Source organism: Papaver somniferum, chromosome 1, assembly GCF_003573695.1.
Source record: "Papaver somniferum cultivar HN1 chromosome 1, ASM357369v1, whole genome shotgun sequence".
Taxonomy (NCBI): domain Eukaryota; kingdom Viridiplantae; phylum Streptophyta; class Magnoliopsida; order Ranunculales; family Papaveraceae; genus Papaver; species Papaver somniferum.
The window spans coordinates 136313096-136340241 of NC_039358.1; the positions used below are offsets into that span (position 1 = coordinate 136313096).

The window sequence follows — 27146 nt, forward strand, 5'->3', positions numbered from 1 at the left end:
GAGTAGCATGAATTTCCCGAAGTATCAAGATTAAGGTCTGCATGAAAGTACTCAGTCAGAAGACGCGTCGACTGCTCTCTAAGAATCAAATTAAGAATTTTGTGTCAACACACAGAATTCACCAAATTTGACCAATTTTGTGACGACGCGCAAAATTCAAATTTTAACCTAATTAATTTGCAACAATTAGGTTTTTTTGCTCCCTATGCAATATCTCGAACCCTATTGGTCAAGCCCAAACCTAGGTAAGCTAGGAAATTAATCCGCCATGGACTAGTAGGAGCAAAATCCTACCAAAAGTAGAAAACAAGAGATAAAGAGGAATTGCGGAAAGTAAAAGAAACAACAAAGGGAGGCATGGCCACGCCATTTGCTCGACCGATCTGCTCCAGCAGGCGGAGCCCGTGGCCGATCGGCCACACTCCATGTTGCCGCTTGCCAGCCCCCTTTCCCATCGACCAATCAGATCGCTTTAAATGCGCCACACACACTTTTAAATAAAGTTGGAAGTTGGCTGGTCGACACACCTAATTCCTTAAGGAATTTAATATAAGCTTCCCATGTCAGTCTTAAAACAATCACGGCCACACGATTTGGCAGGCCAAATCAATGAGCTTGGCCTCTTCTCAACAATACCAAGCAAACTTCAAGATTACACCGGCGAGCCCACCACCATTCCAGCCAATCGGAATCCTCTTAGCCCGCCAGTAACATCCCTGATCGATAGTCGAAGCTAGGCTAGTCGCGCTGTTGAAAAGAAATTCAACGAGTTAAGACTGGCCATGACAGTCTCAAACTCATCGTATCCTTCCAAATTCGCTAGCCGAATTGGACGACTTATGCCAGCATGCTCGCCAGAAACCGATCTCCATCCCTGGCCAGTCGAACTTCCCACGACATGTCAGGAGCACACCAAACCGATTGCTCAAAATAGGCTAGCCGCGCGGGTTACAAAATCCTAATTTATGTTAGCAGCAATATATCACTGCCGCAAAACGATCTTGGCCGCTCAACTTCGCCATCCGGATTGACTGGCCTACATTCAACCTTAATCAACGTGCAAGGAGCGGATACGTTCACCAGCGGCCCAGCTATTGTGCTGGTCGATCGAACAGCTCCCAGCACCCGCCAACACTAAAAAACGTTGGCCCAAAATGGATTGGCCTCACGGCCTTTTAAAACCTGAGTTGAATCAACGACATCTATTAACTGTCGCAAATCATCTCGGACGCCCAACTTCGCCAGATGAATCAGCCGGCCTAGCTCCTATTTTAAGCGTTCAACAAGATGTGGCCATGATCAACGGCCACCCCCCTTGCATAAGCCGCAATCTCCCACGCCGCGGCTGCCCATATGGATCCTAAACGATCGCCCAAAGATGGCTGGCCGCGCTCCTTGTAGGAGTCTTAAATAAATTTGCGGCAACTAATAACTGCCGCAAATCATCCTAGCCATCCAATTTGACTATCCAATTTAACCGGTCTAGATTTAACTTGGACCGACCAATAGGATGTCAAAATGGCTACCAGCCATCACTCTCCTATAAGACCGAACGGCCTACCTTTGGCATGCATAAATAGTTCCCAGCAACTTCCTAAAAGTGGCCGGTCATGCTCTTTTTTAAGACGCTAGGTTCCACGACTAACCAAGACAGGCTCAATACAACGATGCTTCACATGCATCGATTATTTTGAGTTGCTTGCTTAAAACCGATGCTTTACATGCATCGAATACATACGATATTTTATGAGTGTTTCAAAAATAACTTTTTAATCTAATAGCATTACATGTTATTCTTTGCGGCAAGTCTCATGACTTTGACTCGTCACACATGACTACCAGCCGCCTAACTTGCGCGTGATTGGTTAGAATAATTAGGCAAGACCCACTCAGTAACTTGCTACATATTTTCCACGAAAATACTCGAGACATCTACCATGTCACAAACTGGGGGATATTCATCAGGGTATTGGTCTGACGGTTTACAACGTGTGGCGCGCAATGCATCCATTGCGAGAAAGTGTTAGGAAAGGGAGGACGGTTAACATCAGTAAGAGAGTAGTGGGTATAAGGCTGACCAGTCTTACCTCATGATGAAAACGTGATGGTCACCACCTTTTGCACAACCCACTTCTCCACTAGTTAATTGTCTCCACTTCCTACGAGATCAGGGTGCGCTCAATCATGACTTGAATAAATAGGTTTTCAACCTATTTCGACGGGGGACAAGTGTTATCAACACAAGTAGCGAGAAACCACATTCTGATACAACTCATAAAATAGACACACCATCAGAGTTAACCATTCTAATCTCAACACCTTCTTCGCTTCCCTTCCTAAGATCAACCCTTCTCCTTCATTTTGTGACCGAAGCAAGACTGGAACGGTCATTTCTTGGTTTAGGATAGAATTGTACAGATTGATCTCTCGAATCTAAAGTACTCCCGTGCAGTACATTTGTTTAGGGTTTAGATTCGTTTCTCGGCGGCACACCCAAATTTACTATTTCCGGCAGAATCAGTTTTTACCCCAAAATACATGTTCAATACCGTTGTACTAATAATCTCTCCATGGTTGCCATATAACCAATTCTTTGGTTCTCATGTCAAGCTGTTCACGAGTTGTTCCAACTGAATGCTTGTAGTTATCAACTTGACTTCGACCCACTCTATTCTCTTTCCTAAATAATAAAATGGTAGGATAGCAGTCGTGATTGTTGATAATAGTTGTATTTAATCTCAAAAGTGGTTGACAACTGCGATAATTAAAGTAGTACTAATACTCTATAATCATCCACATCCCACCCATTTCCGTAGGCTTTGTAGAACTCCATTTGTTAAGGAAATCATACAAATTTCCCAATGCAGCACTGCCCAATAATATTTGCCGAGATTATGCAAATTTTCCAACAATACTAACCATCCCTCATTTACTCTTGTTGTAGTGTTTCCTATCAAAAATCTACCATTACACCACAATAAAAATATTCCGGTTAATTATTCCCAAACACCCTCATTGTTCATGTGTTGTCTACTCTTAATATAGTGTGCAAGAAAGCCTAATGGAACATAGCTCTCTTGGGATTATCATGCACCAACTTTATCATAAGAACGACCTTCTAGCCTCGGTTGCTCTGCATCTTCTGCTCTCGCATCCCGGTTTTCCATCACACCAGAAAAATACGTATTGTCATATCCCAGGTAATCTCTCTTGTTCAACCTAGGTAGTATACTTGGCATCAGACGACCACCACCTATTGGAATACCCGCCATTCTTACAATCTAAAGGTGTTATTCCTAACTCGTACTTAGGAAAGTCAAATGTCATAGTCTGCTTCCACCATCTCTCCATAACACCTTCGGTTAATTTACAGTCGGAACAAGATAAATCAAATTCAAACACCGAAGAAAAACAACAGTTTTGTAACACGTCCAAGACTTGCGGATTACTGTTCACCATTATATCTTATCAAAATTGTTCACTTGAACCCAGTTTTAAATTGTAACCTCCTATCATCTTCTAATTTCTCAGAACTTCTATGATCAACATCACCCTTCCTAGACAATCTTATTTGCTGCCATAGTCATAAGGCACTACAATTAACACATAGAACAATCAATAAAATGTTGCTCATATGCTTCTTTATGATTATCAAGTTTTCATCTAAATTTTTTTTAAAAAAATTACCCAAATTCTCCATGTGTCATCAATGGAACCCTAAGTAGAATTTTTGAACTTAAACTTGGAATTAATACCACAACATACAAAAATCAGTGACAATTTATATGCATAGGTGATGGAAATTATCAAGTTTCATCTAAATTGAAGAGAAAAAAAAAACAACAACGCAAATTCTCTATGTTTTATCATGGAACCCTAACAACAATACTCTAAATCAAATGAAATTGATCATCAAAATGCTACCACAACATACATCAATTAACCAATAGTTCTCTTATTGAAAACATAACCAATAATAATCAATCAACACAACTACTACAATCAAAAAATTGAATTTGGTTTAATTTCATACCTCACTTTTGTTTGGTGTTTAAAATCAAAGAATCGCTTTGCATGTGATCACAATCCCATCTAGAACAACCCCCTTCAACGGATTGATAAACAACAATTACGAAATCAAAATCTACCCTAGGGAATCATGTTTTTGTTCAAAATAAAGGAATAAAAGAGAAGAAAGAAAACATGAGAATGGTAGAGGAGAAAACGAGTCGGGATTTTTCTCTATTCCTGGGGCGAAGATCCTTTCCTTACTAGGCTTTTGTTAGTGTTAGAGCATTGCTCGGTCGAACTCGCAAGTGTTGATATATCAAGCTTGTTGTCAAATTTAGTTATCAAAACTATATCTTGATTTCTAGTCTACAATTAGTTAAGTCTCGGTCTAGGATAGTGGAGTTGAGAAATGAACCAGTCATCATTTGCGTTCTACCGTTTAAAGGAGAAGATCAACCAAAGATTTTGGAAAATTTCATCAACAAAAGGTAAGTGAAGACTGAACCACCTATATCTCAAGTTATATTCACTTTTCTATCCTTGAGACGATTGTCGCATAACTAATTAGACTAGCTTGCATAGACAAGAATTTCGAGTCGAGAACTAATTATTTAGTTTACGAATTTCTCGACATATAATGACTAAGCTTAATGAATTTTTTTCATACTTGATCAATTTCGGTGGAGAACAATTTATTGTTCGGAACCAAATCATGATTCAAGTTTATCATTAAAAAATAGCCTGAAACAGTGATATGTGTCATTGTTATTATTCAAGAATATTTGGAATTGATATAGAGAAATATAAAACTATTATATTCGGAATACAAGACAGTGTTATCAGTCTGACAAATTGAGAAAACTGTTATATGTCCGCAACCGTAATACATGTGTTCGTACATGTAATGGACTAGCTATATATCGAATTTCAAATTTGTGTGATAAGCATACTCGTATGCATATCATTGGAAAATCTAATTGTTTCTTAATCCGGATAAACCATTTTGGAACTTTGGTAAGGGAACCGGGTTAAAGATCAGACCGGTATGCAATCCAATATAGTTCTACGTTCTAGAACCAGTTTAGCACACAAACTAAAATATTCTGTGAACTCTGAAACTTCTAAAAAGTCTTTAGTTAGCAAACCGGTACGTGAAATGAAAAGTTTTGCAGACTCCAGAACTTTGAGTTGATCAAAGTTTGCAAACCGGTACGTGAACTGAGAAGTTCTGTAGACTCTGGAACTCGGTAATTGTTATAAGTTTTCAAACCGGTCCCCGTACTGTGACTCAGACGACTCACAAACGGTTCAAGTATTTGTACCTTGTATATTTACAAACTATGTCGATTTTGAGTCAATTGTGATTAAGTAATTTCTATGAGATGATTTGCATTTGACCAATTCTCTAATTAACACTAAACTCATTTTATCACATAATTGTGACTCAAGATTAATGTCTTTGCGAACATAAAAATGTGTGTTAAACTTTTAAGTTCAAATCGGCTAGTTTCGGCTAACCATGTTGAACATAGTCTTTATACACGGTTTGGTTACGGCTTACCTAACCATAGTATATCTTGTATATGTGAATAAGACTCAAAGCTTTCATATAATGGTGAATATTGTTTGCTTGGTTCAAAAGATATTTTAGCTTAAACCAAAAGCAACCTAGGTTTTGAAGTCTATATTAGGGGAACTCTTGGCAACTGGGATCTTTGAATCTTGACACTACTTTTTCGTGTGTCATATCTGTATCTAGATTCATCCTCTCCAAAAACCCTTTTAAGGTTTAGCGACTACGAAGACTTCATTGGGATTCGTGAAGCCAGGTCCAGTTATCTTTTATCTTGATAACTCGATTATCCTGATCTTGATTGTTTGTAGAGCCTTGCTCCATCAATCAAGATATATAGTAATCAACAAAGTTCTCTTCGTATTAGAATTTGTGATTCCGCAAGTTTTATACTTGTGGGGTGAATAATAATTTAGGCTGCACTTCGGGTTGCAGAAGTCCAGATTTTGAGGATAGCCAGACTTTTGTCTAAGTTGATATCGATTTCCATCACTGGATCTTTTGTTTGATCTGATCATCCGTTTAGTTCGTAAATCAAGAAATCAATTATAGGCTTAATCTGTGGGAGGCAGATTTGGTTCAAAGTCTTCAATTGAGTTAAAGCAACTCTTAGTTGGTGGAAATCCTTCTAAGGGAATCAATTGCGCAGATTCAAGATGTGTAAGGAGCGCGACTGTACCTGAATTAGTGGGAGACTGAGTTCGGGTTCAACTATATTCCAGACCGAAGTTATATTGATAGTAGGCTAGTGTCTGTAGCGGCTTAATATAGTTTGGTGTTCATTCTGGACCAGGTCACATGGTTTTTATGCATTTCCGGTTTCCTCGTTAACAAAATTTCTGATGTCTGTATTATTTCTCTTTCCGCATTATATTGTTTATCTTTATAATTGAAATATTACAGGTTGTGCGTTGATCAATCACAGTTGAGAGGTCCAACCGTGTTTGTTGGTATTGATGGTGATTTTTAGTTCAGGGCTAAAATTGTGAAACCATGTATTTAATTTGCCGTCATTCTGCAAAGAGACTAAGCCATTTTAAAAGTGATGAGTGCTCAAGCCTCTTTACTTACACATGTATTGAGCAATTCAGTATATTTGTATATCAAAATTTATTCAGAATGGTGCATGTAGCAACAGTCCCAAATATTCTATAAATTTTATTAATCTCTCACCTGCATTATTCATTAATATATGGCTTATTGAGTATTTTTCCTATGCTATGTTCCCCGACTGAACTCTTAATATTGATATGACATGTCAATTAGTGTTCACTCGCAGCTGAGTAGCATGAATTTCCCGATGTATCAAGATTAAGGTCTGCATGAAAGTACTCAATCAGAAGACGATGACTGCTCTCTAAGAATAAAATTAAGAATTTTGTGTCAACACACAGAATTCACCAAATTTGACCTAATTAATTTGCAAAAAACTAGGTTTTTTGCGCCCTGCGCAATATCTCAAACCCTATTGGTCGAGACCAAACCTAGGTAGGCTAGGAAATTAATCTAACATGGAACTAGTAGGAGCAAGATCCTACCAAAAAATCAGAAAACAAGAAATAAAGAGGAACTGCGGCAAGTAAATGCAGCAGCAAAGGGAGGCGTGGACACGCCACTTGGTCGGCCGATCTGCTCCAGCAGGGGCCGCCCGTGGACGATCGGCCACACTCCATGTTGCCGCTTTCCAGCCCCCTTTCCCATCGACCAATCAGATCGCTTTAAATGCGCCACACGCACTTTTAAATAAAAGTTGGAAGTGGGTTGGTCGAAGCACCTAATTCCTTAAGGAACCGAATATAGGCTGCCCATGTCAGTCTTAAAACGATCACATCCGCATGTTTTGGCCGGCTGATGTATCAAGCTTGGTCGCTTCCTGACGCGACCGGACAAGCACCACCATGCACACCGGCGGACCCACTAACGTTTAAGCCAATCAGAATCCTTCCCACTTGCAAGCGAGGCCACTAAGCGAATACCCAAAGGGAGTTAGCTCCGCGAGTTACAAAACCCTAATTTATATTAGCGGCAGCACATTACTGCCGCAAAACGATTTCGGCCATCCAGCTTCGCCAGCCAAATTGGCCGGCCTAGATTCAATTTTGATCGACGGGCAAAGCGTGGATGCGCTCACTAGTGGCTCGACTTTAGTACAGGCAGGTCGAATAGTCTGTAGCATGCCACCAACACCAAAAACCGTTGGACAAAATGGGTTGGCCACACGGCTTTTAAAACCTAAATTAAATCAACGACAGCCATTTTCAGTTTCTTTGTATTTCTGTTCACCTGGTTTTGATAGGCTTTTACTGTCTTGTAATACTACTTGGTAGCTTCTTTGTTTTTATCATTTTTGTCACTTCTTTGTGGTAAATATGATTTTATCTATTAATATAGCCCTTTTGCGTAAAAAAAAAAAAAAAAAACTTCGCCAGTCGAATCGGCCGACCTAACTCCTATTCTAGGTGTTCAACAAGATGTGGCCATGATCACTGACTACCTCCCTTCCATAAGGAACAATCGGTAACGACGCGGCTGCCCATATGGCTCCTAAGCGATCGCCCAAATCATCCCAACCATCCAATTTGACTAGCCAATTTAACAGGTCTAGATTTAACTTGGACCGACCAATATGATGTCAAAATGGCTACCAACCATCACTCTCCTATAGGGACCGACCGACCTACCTTTGGCATGTATAAATAGTTCCCAGCAACTTCCTGAAAGTGGCCGGTCATGGTCTTTTTTAAGACGCTAGGTTCCACGACTAACCAAGACAGGCTCACTATAACGATGCTTCACATGCATCGATTATTTTGAGCTGCTTGCTTAAAAGCGATGCTTTACATGCATCGAATACATACGATATTTTATGAGTATCAGCTTCACAAATAACTTAGTTATTTAACCGAATAACGTCACATGATACTCTTTACGGAAAGTCTCATGACTTGGCTCGTCACACATGACTACCCGCCACCTAGCTTGCGCGTGATTGGTCAGAATAAATAGGCAAGACCTACTCAACAACTTGCTACATACTTTCTATAAAATACTCGAGACATCAAACATGTCACAAACTGGAGGGATGTTCATCAGGGTATATATTGGTCTGGCGGTTTACAATGTGCGGCGTGCAACATGCCCATTATGAGAAAGTGTCAGGAAAGGTGGACAGTTAGTGGCAGCATAGAAGTAGTGTGTGTAAACTGACCAGTCTTCCCCTCATAGTAGGGACGTGGTTTTCAACGACCCCACTTCTCCATCACTCCACTACTTCCACTTCCTATGAGATCAGGGTGTGTTCAACTATGAATTGTATAAATAAGTTTCAACCTATTTCAACAACAACAAAAAAAACAGTTTTAATTATGAACACAGTATCCAGAAATAAACACCAAAGAACTGATAGCTTATATTCCGGAAGCCAGTTCCATCTTCTGATACAAGTCATAAAATAGCCACACCTTCGGAGTTAACCATTCTGATCTCAACATCTTGTTCGCTTCCCTCCCTAAGATCAACCATTCTCTTTCATTTTGTGACTGAAGCAAGACTGAAACATCCATTTCTTGGTTTAGGCCAGGACTGTACAGATTGATCTCTTGAATCTAAAGTACTCACGTGCAGTGCATTTGTTTAGGGTTTAGATTCGTTTCTCGGCGGCACACCCAAATTTACTAAAAACAGCAGAATCAGTTTTTATCCCAAAACAACTGGTGACCACAGTGGGAGATTAATCTCTCGGTTGCGAAGTTAATTTTTCAATCTTCAGTTCAATCTTCCTAATTTCAAGATGGTGGATCTTAGGTCTGGATCGGCAACTAATCCCGATGTTACTGGCCCTGACAACACCCCTGGCGTCAATGTTCCTTCCGGTGACACCAATGTACCGCCTGCGAGCACAATCAATGCATCATGTGGTGCTGCATCTTCTACCACCAACACCAGCGGCGCAGGAAACATTCCCTCCGGCGTGACACCTCCTATCACCAGAGCCATAGTTGTTGCCACCCTTCCCAATATTTCTTCGAGTGTAACGCCCCCAATTGTTACCATAGATACTGCCACTCCTCCGTCAGAACGAGAGGCTGGAGGAGCCAGAGGAATCCAACCCCCTATTACCATTGTTGATTTGATGGAAAGGTAAGAAGTTCTCGCTAAAGCTCAGACAGATATGGCTACAACTCAAAAAGAGGTACTTACTTTCCTCAAGACACTAGAGCGGCTACCGCAAGAGTCACGCCAACCCCAGTTTGAGCCGACAAGGAGCACTTTTAACACCCCCGGCGCAACCACTTCAGCAGGACGCTTCTTTATAGATGAAGATGCTCGCGTTGCTCCTAAACTCCCATTAAATAGGAATCAACAATCCAATTTCATCACACGTGAAAACCTGGAACGACTTCTCCAAAATTGAAGCAAAGAAAACCTGGCGGACATGCACCAGCATCAACCTCCTTATCCTCCTGATATGCAAAGAGTTACTCCTCCGAAATGATATTCTTATCCTCAATTTTCCCTTTCTGACGGAACCGATAATGCTCGTGAACACATCTCTAGTTTTCTGGAATCCTTAGGAGAGCATGAATATAACCATGCCCTCCACCTGAAAGAGTTTTTAAAGTCTCTTACCGGAAGATCGTACACCTGGTACAACAACATTGCACCAAACAACATATCCAACTGGTGTGAGATGGTTGCCGCTTTCTACATGAAATACTTCTTTGCGTCCGAGCAAATCACTTTTTCAGACTTGGGAAGAATGTTCCAACGAAACAATGAACATCCAAATGATTTTGTTAAGAGATTCAGAATTCAGGCACTGGATTTTCATGATCCAAATGTAACTGAAAATCAGTTGGTGGAGTCATGCATTAACGGTATGGTGCCCATCTATCGCGTTTTACTGGAGAACCTGCATTTCCAAACATTGCTGGAAAGGACCAGACCCGCCAGAAATGAAGATGCACGTGAGAATCGAGGAAGCAGACGTCTCATCAACAAACAATATAATACTGGACCCTCTGCAAGTGTAGTGGGTGAAGGAGAAAAGAGGAAATCTCCAGCAACGAAATAACAACCCAAACGTGCGGCGCCAGCGCATCAGACGGCTCCACCCCGGAAGGCTGCGGCTAAGACTCCTGCGCAACAACAAGAAACTGGAGAGGCTGCTCCCAACTTCCCATTCCCGATCGAGGAAGTAATTTAACTCCTAGAAGCATGGATTCAAGATGATGCCCATCAAACTACTTCCTATCAGGCACCCGCCAACTGAGGAAGAAATGGCAAATCCCAAATATTTTCGTTATCACAGGTTCGTCAATCATCCAACCAATGAATTCAACAAATTGAAGCGCATTTTCAAAGAAAATATGGATGCGGGAGGACTTCAACTAGGCACTGAGGGAGTTCACAGAGACCCTCTTCCAATCAGAAATTGCATGCTTTATGCGGATTCTACCCACAAAGCGTACAATCCATGATGGAGCATGTATGTGAAATCCTCTATTTCTCCAAAGCGCAACGTCAAGACATATTTGCAGCTCTCAATCGCGTTGTGTCAGGCAAGCAGCTATTTTCAGTCGGAGAAGCCACTTCCAAGTCCCAACCTCTCTTAGAAGGCACTGTTGGAAAATGCAACCGGGGAGTGCTGACCACTCCCCACCTGAAGGGTGTCGAGTTCGACAACACACTGATTGACGCGGCCTCTGACTTCAACATCGTTACCGTCAAGACTCTGAAAGCCGCATGAATTTTAAAGCAGGAAGTTGTTCACTGCCCAACTGTGATCAAAAACCCAGAAGGAGAATAAAAAATGTTTATGGGTACATGAATCTCGGAATCAAGGTAGGAGACGCTCTAACACATGGAAAATTTCATATTATTAAAGAATGCCCAAATTATGATATGGTTCTGGGGTGCTCGTGGGTGCATAACAACAAAGCAAAGCTAGGAGTATGTCCCTTGCCAGTGTTTATACCTGAAAGGATTTCCAATAAGCCATCCAACCCTGAAGATTATCTGCTGCCGTATCAACAACTCGCCAATGTGACGCAACTACATGGAGAGAGCCCGACGACGTTCGTCCTCAGATTCTGAACACAAGTAAGTCTTATTGAATAACCCTTTCTGCAACCAATCACTCCTCCTTTAGTCAAGGCCTGAGGACTCGATCCGATCATCAACTCAGGTGTCACTAGGAGATGTTAATGGGATGCTGGCCTTTCAAATATTTTATTAGAAGTTTAGAAGCTTTCTCAGTCAAAGATAACAAATCTAAGAATCAAGGAGTTGTGCAACACCCAAACCTATTTCAAGTTGGAGATATGGTAGTTGCCGCTCAACCGGCTCCGCCCGACTCCGCAGAAGGGAAGGACGAGTCGTACCTAGTGGCAGAAATTATTTTGGGAGGTTACTGCAAGCTCATCAATGCTGACAATCTGGAAGGTGTAGTAATGCACGCCCGGTGGCTCAAACCTTTCAATACCTAAGATGTCTCACCGCCATTCCCTCCAACATTCCTTTTAGTGTTTCCTCTAGCAATTTCCCTTGTCAAGCAATATTTGTAATTCCTCCAAAAATGATTGCACTGCTTGCATTCATAATTAGGGTTTCAATTTATCAGTTAATCAAAGCATCATTTCCCTTTTTAGAAATCTTTTTGCTCCTGGATCATTTCAAGGCAAAGTCTTGAGTAAACCCAAACCCTCATGAAATCATTACCCATCAGTTCAAAACCAGAAAAATAAAACCATGAAAGAGACATCTCTTGTCTTTCAAAAAATGCCGCAGAGGGGAATACATAAAGGAAAAGAAAGAACAAGGGAAATCATCAAGCAGCCAAAAACATTCTCCTTTGGGTAAGCATCCTTCGTACCCTGAAGCGCAACCTACTTCAACGACGAAATGGCTTCTCAATCACCACCTCATTTTTGCCTAAATCCCGGTTAGAAGTTTCGGCATCTGCAATTTTTGGATTTTGAAAACCCCTTCACGGAGTCGGTAAGCAGCAAGCTAGCGCACGTGATGCTGATGCGTGTCGTAACCACAACAAATTAATCAAGATATTCCCACTAATTAAATAAATAATATAGCGGTAGTAAGGATCGTTCCCATAGAGAGCTGTGTAATTGATATGTTATTTAGTTCAGCAAAATAATAAAAGACAAGGGGGATTGGTTTAAAGTAAAATAAAAAGAATAACAAATAAAAGAAAGATGATCAAGGAATCCTTCGCCGTTACCAAGCGATAACTGGATTAGTATACTTATCTATCTTCGTTAGAACTATTCATCACCAACCGTAGAATATCAGCTAACTCAGTGCTATCCCCAAAACTCCTTCTACCGAGGATACGGAAGCTCTCCAATATCAGATTCTATCCAACCGAACCACCAAGTAGTAGCTCACTCAAGGTGTATTCCAATCGAACGTTTTAGGCTTTGTGAATTAGGTTGATCCCATTAGTTAAACTCTTAGCTCAAGGTTCACTTGCTGATGTTGTCTTCACTCGCAATTGCTCCACAGAATCCCTCTGCAAGGTCTCGCGATTTCTACTTGTGTATGATTATTCGATTTACTTATCTCCTAACCCAATACTAGCAATAAAACAATTAATAAATCAATCTAGTGTGCCCTCCAAATCAATCCAATTAATCAATCATAAACCCTAAAAATAGTGAAAGCAAACGATGATGTGATTAAAACTCCGAACAAATTTATATAATTAATAAAGCTTCACGCTTAGAACATTGAATTCATCCTCGATAAAAGTTTAGCTTCTCATGGTTACACAATTACCCGGTTTCCCCCTAAAGGGGTAAACCCTAAAATATTTTATGAAGAACAAAAGTGTATATGAGATTAGGTTAAGAACTCTCTTAAATAGTCTCCAAGTTGTAGCAGCGCCCGTGCTCAGAATCCCGGTCGAAATAGGTTTCCAAAAGTCACCAACTTCCCTAAAACAAGTCATTGCCAAAGCTGGCCGTGAATTTGAGAGTTCTCAAAACAGCTAACGGGCTCTAGTCAAATGCCAAAGTCCAGCCCATTTCATTGAATTTGCCTTTTCAGTTCCGTGGAACTGACAACCAATTTCTTCTTCTCTTAGTACGGCTGGAAGTTCTATCCGTAAGTTCTCCTGTATCTTTTCTCTTATTTTCTTTGCCATTTTGCGGCTAGAACTTCCCAGTCGTATCTTCTCCTGGATGTTTTCTCCCTCAATGGCAGCTACATCCAACAGCAACTCCATCTTCTTCACCACCTACTGTTGTTTCGTTACCAACAGCATTTCTCTGATTCACTTCTCGTCTCGGTTTAACTGATCTCAACAGCAACAGTTCATCCCCTCCGTTGATCAACTCTTCAATCCATGGAAGTAAGCCCATCTTCTCCATACCGTCGTTGTTTTGCAGGCAATAGAACTCCATCGAGCATCAACAATGGCAGCAAGCCATAACCCTCATTCACCCTTCTCTTCAAACTCCATCGATACACTCGAGCAGCATCTTCACTGCCACGAACGTCAGTAGAAGACCCAGCTCGTACTCGAACTCTCGGTTCCTTCTCCATTCGCCATCGATGACAGTAACACTCGAGACTCAGTCATAACCTATTCACCAAGCTCGAGCAGCAAACCATCAGTCACTCCATGCTCTTCCATCTTTCTCTCTTTGCTACACGAACCACAGACCCGTTTCCATCTACTCGAGCTCAGCTCCCCTCACTGATTGATAAATAACGGCACCATGTTCGTCCCTGTCAAACTCCAAGTGGAGTTCATTCCCATCAATGACCCATAACCATCGACTTTCCACGAGCTCCAACACTGCCATGTTGTTTTATTATAATAAACAACAACTCACTTCATCCCTTCTCTGCCACCATCATCAACCTCCGATCATTTCCATCGACTCTGTTAAGCTTCATCGTCTACCATCTCATCAACAACAGCAAATACTCGAGTCTCCATCATTCACCGGTCCATCATCTACTGCCGCTGGCAGCAGCGTCATACGTTTCCATATTACTCGAGCTTCTTCATCTCTCACTGCTCCATCAATTCAATGACAATGGTTGCAGCATCTGTCTTGAGCTCTATCAACATGATCTCAAAACCCAATACCTTAGTCACCGTGGAAGACAGCCTGAACTGGTCGGAGAAGAAACACCTGGCGTTATTATTTTAATTCAAAATGTGGCTACCCCGAGTAAATTATCCGAGTGCGTTTAGTGATCTTGTCACCCCCTAGTAGTTCCAGCGTCCTCCTTTGATATTTCCCGTCTAACTATCAGTTCCGGAGAACCGACAAGCTTGACTTCTCTTTTCGCCCATATCTTCTTCATACGGCACCAGATTGACCTCATTCTTTCGCCATTAGCTTCATCTTCTCGTCGTCTTCAAGTGATAGCAAAAAATCCTAGAGTTGAATGAGCTCCACTTGGTCTTTGGTCTTTCTCCTCTTGTAGCTAACTTCATGCACAATTAAGTGCAAATTGACTTCTTTTGGACGACTCACCTAGCAAAACAAAACAAGAGTAATATACAACAATTCGTAAGAATATACAACAATTACTAGCATGGATTCGACACTAAATATATGCACTTAACAAATTCCCCCACACTTGGCTTTTGCTAGTCCTCGAGCAAACTATCTAAAATACAACAACTCCATGTCGTCGAGGATACGGTTGCACTTAGCATGTGCAACAGGCCTTTAAACCCCTAGGTGTCCCTGGTGGACGAGTTATAGTCCCGTGAGGGTTTACCAGAGATATACCCACAAAACCTGCTCCAACTTCAAAGCATTCCAGCTTCCCAAGCATCCAAAGAGCTATGAGGACATAGAATTTCTGCATGCTAGTAATAAGAAGTTAGAAATACCAAAGAACATATTCTCATTCTTAAATGTTGAGTGAGAAATAGCCACACCATAATGAGAGAACGCGTGTTTGAGAGCGACCAATAAGCATTTCGCCTCTACTTCTGCCTCACTTAAAAGGATTTTATGATAATTGCACTCAACAAGACGACTTTTTTATGGGTCTCACATGTGTGCAGGTAGGAATGAAGAGAGAAATCCTACACACGTTGAATGGTGGGAAGGAAACCTTCCGAAATAATTTCTGGAGACTCCACAAAATCGTGGAAATAAAAGACTTTTTCTGATGATCTCTAAGAAAGGAGATCAACCACTATTATCGAGGATGAGAGTACTTACCACCTTCACATCTGATTGCAATAATGATAACACCACTCTCACAGCATTCAATAGAAACGTCTTCGATCGACTCGTCTTCTTCATCTTCTTGGCCTTCGTCTTCGGTCTTCAACTGCTGACGATAAATTCTTGAACTTCGTAGAACTCTGACAATTTGTAACTCTTTCTCTTCAATTTCCTTGTTGCTTGAAACTTCTTTATATGTTTTTCTTCTCCACGGCCTTATTGAACAAATAACAACCTAAATGCAAATCTTTTTGTATTTTTTTCTTTTTTTTTCTTTTCTTTTTTTTTTTTTTTTTTTTCTTTTTTTTTTCTTTTTGACAAAAAGATTGCAACTACAAAAATAATAACGAAATTAAAATGACATGGCCATGAAAGAAGTACTTTACCACTTTGTTCTTCACAACTTGTAATGTCTTTGTATCATAAACTTCAATAACTCTCATCTTTTGATTTTCTTCGCTCTTGTAAATAAGTCTTCATACTTAGATATAGAATTTCGCTCCTTATGTGTAAGTCTTCAACATGTATATAAAAATCCGCTCACTGTTTGTTGCTTACTTGGATATGAAATTTTCTCTTCCTTGTACTATTGCTTGTTAACCTTTAAACGTCTTCAACTTCCCTTGTAGATTTTTATGTCGCCCCGCTTGTTGATGATGATGTGTTTCTATGGACCTGTTGTTGGCGAGAGAGAGAATGGTGCTAACTGCAAATCAAACTACAAGAAAGTGGTTTTCATCTATAGACGTCATCCTCATGATTGACAAAATTAGCACTCAAGAGATCAAAAATAGTGCTTCTATTGGCGGGAGGTTTGGTAGCTCACCATTCTACCCGGAATTAACGAACGGTGACACACACTCAAAAGAAAGCTCTTTAGTCAGCTACAAAGAAATTTGGTTTGGTGCCTCTGTTGATTTGAAAATAGGTAGTCTCCACTAATTATTGATCATCAACTCTAATAATGCATTTCTCCCTTATCCTAATTTTCATCACCGGCATGATTAAATCCATTATTTAACACTCTAACAAGCAAGAAATCAAACGTAGTTCCCTAACACTTCCAAGTTCAGTTATGTCGGTCAGAAATCTCTATGTAAACATACCTAGAAGTATGCTAGTGACTCTAAAATCTCTACACGTTGGAGGTTTTATTCAAATATATACAGAAAATTTGAAAATTTTGACTCAAAAAGGCTAAAAGCTCTATATGCAAAAGACTCCCCCGCACTTAAACTTCACATTGTCCTCGATGTGTAAAACTGAAAAATCTGAATTCTGACGTAGCAGCAGATAAAACGCAAAACCTGTGCAAATTGGTAAGGAATTTGGAAAAACTCAATTTCACAAAAGCTGTTCATCTACGTGTTTTCTACACAATGTCAAAAGTTTACGGTGTTTCGATAAACGTTCTGACAGTTATGGTCTCTGGACTGAACTACGCGCAGTCTAAATTTTTCTGACGAAAAGGTATTCGTCTTAATTTTCTTCTAAAATAAATTCCGGACTCAATGAAATTAAACATGGGGATGAAAATATGATATGAAAACAATAAAAACAAAAATAAAAGGGTTTAAGATACAAAACCTATGGGTTGTCTCCCATTTAGGTCTTGGTTTAAAGTCGTCATCCCGACTCTTTTGTTATCGTCCATATACCAATAATCTGAAAATCTGGTAGTCTGCCCAGAAAACAATATGCAACTCTAGTAACAACTTCACACAATAATTAGCACAACACATGAATAATGAAATTGTTATAGCTTGAAAGATTCCCCCACACTTAGTCATTTCTACACTCGAAAGTGGATAGAGAACATAAAATAAGGGAACTTCTTCGGGTTCCTCTTGGTAAACCTGCACAATGCTAGAATCAAACATATCAAGTGGTGGATACTTAGAAGTAAAATAATCCTTAAGAATTTTAGAAGCACAAATACTCAATCTAAGTAATGTGGATCAAAAGATTCAGAAATATGCAAAGGATTATACAAACCTTCCACAATATCTTGTATTACGGGATCTCATCATTCTTAAAGAATTGCAATGAATTATTTACCTCATTTTTATCGTGGTCCTCTATCAAACTATTTAGCCATGCTTCGTCAGTTTTTGCTTCAATAAAAATCTCAGCATCATTATAATCCTTGGCTAGCTCAATTGGGTCTTCCAAAACTTCAACATCCTTTTCAGGAGTCGCATCAACATCTCCCTTAGAAGCTGCACCAACATCTCCTCCAGAGGCCGCTCCTATATACTTCTCAGAAACTGCTCCAACAACCTTTTGAGGATGTTACGGTTCGTCCACGTCAGAATCGAGAATTATGATGCCGTTATGAATAGGGTAATCATTATTTTCACCTGGAGCCTTCTTATGCTCAACCCTTCGTCGCTTTAGCCGAGCCGAGAATCTTTCAGGTCTGGCACTCGTTGGATGAGACGCTTCATCACGCCTACACTTTTCTTCCATGCTAACGGAAGTCAGGAAAGCTTGAACTTGCTCTCGAACGATGCGTAAATGTGTGAGAGGCATACCTTGTATAGCCCGACCAGCTTCACGAAATGGAGGATCAATTTTAGCTAACACCTCCTCGAATTAGAAGAATAATCATCACCAGAAGCTTCCATCATGTCCTGCAGAGAAGCGTTATGGTTATATCAACAACCTACGTAAAAAATAATAATAAAAAAAAAACTACAAGAGAATAAAAGCAATACCTGGAACGAAGAAGAGTGCAACTCTGTGATGATCGGTATGAAAAGAAAGTCTCAAGTGCTCCCTTTTATACTCCGCAAATCGGCAAGATCCGGGAAAACAAGGGACTCTCTATCTGGCGTATATAAAGGCCTCAGACGCGGGATATCAACCGATTGAGACAATTGACGTATGATAGGAGGACGATCACCGCGTGCACTGATACTTCGTTAAACATGTCTTGCTCAAAGACCGATCCGGCCTCTATCCTGGTAACATCTGTCTACCTTGCCTCATAAGTTTTATCTTTATTTGTCACCATATAATGCTTACTCCGCAACAATGTTACTGCTACGTACTAAGCAGGGGACTTAATGTTAATGGTGGTTTTTAGTTCAGGGCTAAAATTGTGAAACCTTGTATTTAATGTGTCGTCTTTCTACAAAGAGACATAAACCATTTTAAAAGTGATGAGTGCTCAGGCCTCTTTACTTACACATGTATTGAGCAATTAAGTATATAAAATTTATTCAGAATGGTGCATGTAACAACAATCCCAAACATTCTATAAATTTTATTAATCTCTCACCTGCATTATTCATTAATGTATGGCTTATTGAGTATTTTTCCTATGATATGTTCCCCGGCTGAACACTTAATATTGATATGACATGACAATTAGTGTTCACTCGCAGCTGAGTAGCATGAATTTCCTGAAGTATCAAGATTAAGGTCTGCATGAAAGTACTCAATCAGAAGACGTGTTGACTGCTCTCTGAGAATAAAATTAAGAATCTTGTGTCAACACACAGAATTCACCAAATTTGACCTAATTAATTTGCAAAAAAAATTTTTTGCGCCCTGCACAATATCTCGAACCCTATTGGTCGAGACCAAACATAGGTAAGCTACGAAATTAATCCAAAATGGAACTAGTAGGAGCAACATCCTACCAAAAATCAAAACACACAAGAAATAAAGAGAAACTGCGACAAGTAAAAGTAGCAGCAAATGGAGGCGTGGCCAGGCCACTTGGCCGACCGATCTGCTCCAGCAGGCGCCGCCCGTGGCCGATCGTCCACACTCGATGTTGCCGCTTGCCATCCCCCTTTCCCATCGACCAATTAGATCGCTTTAAATAGGCCAGACACACTTTTAAATAAAAGTTGGAAGTTGGTTGGTCGAAGCACCTAATTCCTTAAGGAACCGAATATAGGCTGCCCATGTCAGTCTTAAAACGATGACAGCCGCATGTTTTGGCCAGCTGATTTGTGAAGCTTGGCCACTTGCGACCGGAAAAGAACCACCATGCACACCGGCGGGCCCACTAACGTTTAAGCCAATCAGAATCCTTCCCACTCGCAAGCGAAGCCACCAAACGATTACCCAAAGGGAGTTGGATCTGCGGGTTAGAAAACCCTAATTTATGTTGGCCGGCCTAGATTCAATTCCGATCGACGGACAAAGCGTGGATGCACTCACTAGTGGCTCGACTTTAATACTGGAAGGTCGAATAGTCTATAGCATGCCGCCAACACCAAAAACCGTTGGCCCAAAATGGGTTGGCCACACAGATTTTAAAACCTAAATTAAATCAACGGCAGCCATTAACTGCCGCAAATCATCTCGGCCGCTCAACTTCGCCAGTCGAATCGGCCGTCCTAACTCTTATTATAGGTGCTCAACAAGATGTAGCCATGATCACTGGCCACCTCCCTTCCATAAGGAACAATCGTCCACGTCGCGGCCTACCCATATGGCTCCTAAACGATCGCCCAAAGATGTCTAGCCGCGCTCCTTGTAGGAGTCTTAAATAAATTAGCGGCAACCAATAACTACCGCAAATCATCTCAACCATCCAATTTGGCTAGCCAATTTAAGCGGTCTAGATTTAACTTGGACCGATCAATAGGATGTCAAAATGGCTACCAACCATCACTCTCGTATAGGGACCGACCGACCTACCTTTGGCATGCATAAATAGTTCCTAGCAACTTCCTGAAAGTGGTCGGTCATGTTCTTTTTTAAAATGCTAGGTTCCGCGACTAACCAAGACAGGCTCAATATAACGATGCTTCACATGCATCAATTATTTTGAGCTGCTTGCTTAAAAGAAATGCTTTACATGCATCGAATACATACGATATTTTATGAGTATCGGCTTCACAAATAACTTAGTTATTTAACCTAATAGCATCACATGCTACTCTTTGCGTAAAGTCTCATGACTTGGCTCGTCACACATGACTACCCGCCACCTAGCTTGCGCGTGATTGGTCATAATAATTAGGAAAGACCGACTCAGCAACTTGCTACATATTTTCTATAAAATACTCGAGACATCAAACATGTCACAAACTGGGGGGATGTTCATCGGGGTATTAGTCTAGCGGTTTACAGCGTGCGGCGTGCAACATGCCCTTTATGAGAAAGTGTCAGGAAAGACGGAAAGTTAGTGGCAGCGTAGAAGTAGTGGGTGTAAACTGACCAATCTTCCCCTCATAGTAGGGACGTGGTTTTCAGCGACCCCACTTCTCCATCACTCCACTACTTCCACTTCCTATGAGATCAGGTGTATAAATAGGTTTCAACCTATTTCAACCAAAAAAAAAAAACAGTTTTTGTTATCAACACAGCATCCAGAAGTAAACACCAAAGAACTGATAGCTTAGATTCCGCAAGCCAGTTCCACCTTCTGATACAAGTCATAAAATAGCCACACCTTTAGAGTTAACCATTCTGATCTCAACACCTTCTTCGCTTCCCTCCCTAAGATCAACCCTTCTCCTTCATTTTGTGACCGAAGCAATACCGGAACGACCATTTCTTGGTTTAGGGCGGGATTTTATAGGTTGATCTCTCCAATCTAAAGTACTCTAGTGTAGTGAATTTGTTTAGGGTTTAGATTCGTTTCTCGGCGACACACCCAAATTTACCAAAAACAGAAGAATCAGTTTTTACCCCAAAACAGTTGGATAAGACTTGATTGATCCCTGGACATTGTTCTTTGGTATCATGTTTTCAAATGCTATTTTTCTTCTAGTATAGTAAGGTTCACGGATTCAATTCCGTAAACGTTCTAACAACAAGAGATAGAGAGAGATATATAACTCTAGGAACTTTCCTTGATTGAGTTTTTACTCTCGGAGTTGTGTTGAGTTTATCCATACTAATTGCCTACGAAAAAGTTGGTGGTGTATTTTGGTACCCCCAGTGTTTTCAGTTGGTATCAGAGAAGTAAAACGTGTTAAGACCTAATAAGTGTGTGTTTGAAGCAGTCTGACTATATGGACATGAGTGCAATATCTATAAATGTACTGCCAGAGTTTGATGGCTCAAATTACTTATGGTGGAAAATCGTTGTGCATTCCTTTCTACAAGCCCGTGACTTTGAGACATGGATAATTTTAGTTTTTGGATACAATGCACCAACAGTTGTTGTATAAGGAGCTATTGTTGCAAAGCCATTAGGAGAATATAAAAAATCCAAGATACATGGATTTTTGATGGGTTGAACGCTATTACCCATGCCATAAGCCAAGATCTTCAGCACCATGTGACTTTGTGCACTAAGTCTAAAGATGCTTGGGATATCTTAGAAACCGTATTTGAAGGAGATACCTCTGAAAAGGATGATAAGCTTCAAAACCTAACTTCTGACTGGGAAAACCTTCGTATGTCTGATGAAGATTCATTTGAATAATTTAATCAGATGGTTTCTAGTATTGTTAATGATTGTTTTGCATTAGGGAAGACTATCTCCCAAAAGGACATTTTGATGAAAATTCTCCGATCTTTACCAGCAAGATACGAGTCTAAGAAACATGCCATCATAGAAGGAAATAACCTTGATACACTTTTCAGAAATGGTCTCGTTGGAAAGTTAAAGATCTTTGATCACGAGCATAGTGTGGCTAAAGATAGCACGACGGCACTTAAGGCCACAACCAACACAAGTATGACTTCTTCAAAGGAAAACTTGTCTTGGGCTGACGAATGTTGTTTTGATCATGATGAGAAAACCTTATCCTTGATTACACTGCAAGTCGGAAAAACCCTGAGAAATTACAGAAAAACTGGGAAGCGACATCCGCAAACCAAGTTTAAAAATGATCAAATTATTCAATAAGAAAGCTCTCTTCAAGGAAATAATTCTCTCATTGTGTCTCTTGACCACACTGATGAACTTACTTATGAACATCAGACAGGAAATTTTGCTCCCTATGCAGAAATATTTGTTGATTCTGATTCAGCCTCAGATTCTGAGTCAGAAAAGGAGTTGTTAAATGCTTGAATAAAAGTGAAGGTAGGTGATGGTGAAGCATGTATTAAATGCAATGCCTTCACATCAAATGGGAGTTTTTAAAATACCAAAAGCAACCATTAAAGAAATGGACAGAGTGCAAAGGAAATTATGGTGGAAAAAGCAGAACGGGAAGGGAGTATACTTAACATCTTGGGACCATGTCAACATCTACAAGGAAATTGGTGGTATGGGTTTTAGAGATTTAGAGTGCTTCAACAAGGCTTTATTAGCAAAATCTGTTTGGAGACTATACCATAATTCTCATCAGTTGTGGGCCAAAGCATTGAAGAAAAAGAATTTCCCTGACACCTCAGTTCTACATTCCACAAAAAAGAAGAATTCCACATGGGCGTGACAGTGTATACAAGGTGAAGTAAGTTTTGTTCAAAAATACAGTTTCTAGCTGTTGGGAGATGGAAGAAGAATCATTACCTGGAAGGACAACTGGATCGCAGGGAAATATGAACCACCAATATCCATTACAGAGTTCAAAGTTTTTGTTAAATACAATACGGTATATGATCTTATTGATGAAAATACTAAGGCTGGGAAGGTTGATAATGTCCATCAGTTGTTCTCCCCTGAAGATGCTCATAAGATTCTAACTATGAGAATACCTGCAAACAACACAGATAGACTGGTATGGACTCTCACAAAAAATGGGAAGTTCACAGTGAAATCCGCCTACAGAAAGCTTGTTGATATCAAGACCAATGCGGCTGCACTTTATGATCCTGAAATGACAACAATATGGAAGCATTTATTGAGCTTAGACACCTTGCCGAGGATCAAGACTTTCTTATGGAAGTGTGTTAATGATATTGTACCTTCAAGTGAATGCATGAACATGGTTATGCACTCTGAAAGCGACTACTGCAGTATGTGTCATCAGGTAGAATAAACAACTAAACACATAATCTGGGATTGCCCATTTGCTCGTGCAATGTGGACATCTATCCCTGGAGCCAGGAGAAGCATGGATGATTCTGATACAAGTGTTTCTACATGGATAATTAGTTGGTTTACCAATGAGTTTACTAAGATAGATGCAGACTGGATTGTAAAGATGGCAAATGTTGCTTGGAAATTTGGAAGGAACGCTGCAGATGCGTCTTTGATGGAAAGAAACCAAATGTTGTAGAAGTAATTTGTAACATTCAGCATATAAACAACATGACAGGATCATCCATGAAGAGAACACATAGGATTGTTCACATAAATAGTTCAGTTGATACAACACAGAGTAAATGGATACCACCTGTTATATCTACCTATTCTATTTGTTTTGATGCTTCTTTTAAATCTATTTCTTTTATTAATCATACAGGGATGGGACTAATACTTCGTAATTCTGCAAGTGTGTTTGAGCAAGGAAGATGCATCCATGAACATGGACACTTAGACGCAGAACACGCAGAAGTAGAAGGACTGATGCAGGCTATAGTATGGGCAGAAGAACTCAACTTGCAGCAAGTGTGTTTTGAGATGGATGCTCAGAATGTAGTAGCAGCAGCTAAGGGGGAGTACCAGAAAGTCAGATGGGAACTACAACCACTGATCTTAGATATTATTAATTTATTTAGCAAGCATCCATTATGGACTTGCAAGTTTATCTATAGGAAGTTCAATAAACCAGCTGATAAGCTGGCTAAACATTCCCGCAATTTTCAGATTAGTATAAGTTGGTCTCAGTATCCACTAAACTTCATAGTAGAAGCATTATATGCTGATATGAATGATTTAATTGATTCCAATATCTAATAAATTTCTTCTTAGTATCAAAAAAAAAAAAGTGAAGAAATTCACCGAGAAAACCTATGGTTGAATAGAACTGTGGAAAGACTAGAATCATCGCTTAAGGTGAAGAATCTTGAGTTAGACAAACTTAATGAGAAATTCACTGGAACTCGGTCTGCTAAAGAAGTTGAGATTGATACCCTCAAAAGTGACCTACAAAAGATCCCAGGTAGTTCAGACAAGATCTCAGCCATGTTGTTTGGGCAAAAGTCCTTTGGTAACACTAATGGTATTGGGTTCTCCAGCAAAACCTCCATCACCAACAACTATTTTATCCCCGCTGGTTCGCTCAAAGAGAAAACAGTTGCTTGTGATAAACTGATAACCGAATCTTCTAAAGTTGAGTTCACAATGCATTGCGTTTTTTGTGGATGTCAGTGACATGTTCAAGAAAAATGTCGGAAATTCAAGAAGAATAACTCAAAAATTGTTAAACTTCAAAATGACATGCAGAAAATGAGTCAACTATTGAAGAATAATCAGAGAACTTCGAAACCAAGGAGACAAAGGAGTAAAAGAACCAGAAAAGGTAAGAATCTTGATTGCACAAAGTGTCTTGAAAAGTCACCTAGTGACACAAGTGGTGAGTGTTCCATTCACCCCATTACTACTTAGTTGTAGCAATGAATGCAACCTCAATAGTTTAGCTTGAGAAAATGAGTTTGCATAAAATTTCATCACATTATCTTTTGTGATGACAAGGCTGATCAAGAGTAAATTGACCATAATTATTGTGTGACCCATTCCATTTCATAAGATAGTCAGCATGAATAATTTTTTTTGAGCTAGCTCCAAAAAACTCTATAATCCATACTTGATTTATTAGATGTCTCTTGTGCTCTAAACCCTGTTTATTCGAGCTAATGAGATGCTTTAATCTTATACAAAAGCCTTGGGATTTATTAACCACAATTTGCATAACAAGTTGGTCAAAGTGTGTGCATAATCATTTGGGCTCACGGACGGGAACGTCTATTATATGTCCACTGGTTCACGGACCTTAATAGAGAAAATCTTTTTCTTTATTTAGGGTTGACAAATACTCTCATCTTCTTAAAAAAGTTTTGGTTCCATGGCTCCTATAACAAGAGGAATCACCAAAAAGGATGCAGTAGAAGTTGTTAACGTCTACTTATGTGAAGGAATCAAAAGAAGATGTCAGTTGGAGATGAAAAAGGTTCTTCCTCAACTTGTCTTTTATCAATTTGTCAACATGATAATGATTTTAGGGATAAAGTGAAGAACTTTGTATCTAAGAGGAATGATTTAAAGCTTCGAATCAATCGCTCTTTGGATGAGATAACTTACTATGAACACTCGCTGGCTCAGACAAAAAGCACTCTAAGTAAACTGAGGACAAAACTTAGTGAGTTAACTGACATCTCTGAAGACTTGGAAAAACTAAATGGTCCTATCATCAATGATTTTTCAACAATGAGAAGGAATTCTCTGCTTAGGATATTAAAAACACGATGCATATCTAGGAAACTTCTTTTGAGGATTTTATTCTTGAGAAGGATAACTAGGGTTTGGTATAGCAAAGATTGTGATTACACATAGGTATTTCCAATGTTTTTCATCTTGCATGTTTTTAGATTTATTTATTTAAATTCTAGAGTTGTTGGGAGATGAATTTGCAATATGTAATCATTTTTGGTTTATTTATTGCAAAATTTTTATGAAATATTTGTGCCTTTATGTTCTCGTGAATCGAGCTAATATTTCATATATACTCAGAAGTTAAATCTATTATGTTTTTATAAACGGAAAATAGAACAAACTCTTTGATATTTTTCTCGCAGTATTGATCTTTTTGTGATCACACTTTTGTGTTTCGCTGCTTGACACACTCCGTAAGATTCTCTTATGTTGATTAAAATCGAGTAAAATTGACTCGTTGTTCGTAACTGGCCTTGAGATTAATTTATGTCGATACTATGGATACAAATCCTTGTGATTTCTTAATGTCCAAAACATTCTTTTTCAAAGTAAGGTCACTCAATTTGTTCTCCTGGGAATAACAATTTATGGGGGAGAGTTCTTAAATGAACTTGTGCTTAATTGCTATATCTTTATGGGGAATGTGGCTGTGGAATTATGAAAACGCGGGGGGTATAACAACCACACCCAATATTTCGCTCGGCAATCTGTATGGACTAAACTCCAATATAATTCAGAGAGCACCAACTTAAAAGTGACACTCAATCAAGAAATATATCAAACAGGTTGATCTCTTTCTCAATACAATCATCAAATCGAACAGATAGAAATCCGTGTGCCTGATTGATGTGAGAATAACTTGGACGGTACCAAAGACCAATGCCCAAAGTGTCAATCAAGTTCTATCCAACAAACAAGGTCGGATTTATCAATTTTGATTGAACTACGCATAACCTGTGATATTTCAATTATATAAAAAAAAATATAACGCGGAAAAGAAATAACACAGACACCAGAAATTTTGTTAACGAGGAAACCGCAAATGCAGAAAAACCCCAGGACCTAGTCCATATTTGAACACCACACTGTATTAAGCCGCTAAAGA

General features: G+C 39.8%; 1 protein-coding gene across 1 annotated transcript; it reads left to right on the forward strand.

The window, feature by feature from the left end:
- Window positions 1-22811: 22811 nt before the first annotated feature.
- On the forward strand, window positions 22812-24565 carry LOC113351141. The gene is made up of 3 exons (XM_026595190.1): window positions 22812-23117; window positions 23208-23682; window positions 24132-24565. Exons 1-3 carry the CDS (start codon window positions 22812-22814, stop codon window positions 24563-24565), a joined length of 1215 nt encoding a protein of 404 aa, XP_026450975.1.
- Window positions 24566-27146: the final 2581 nt, after the last annotated feature.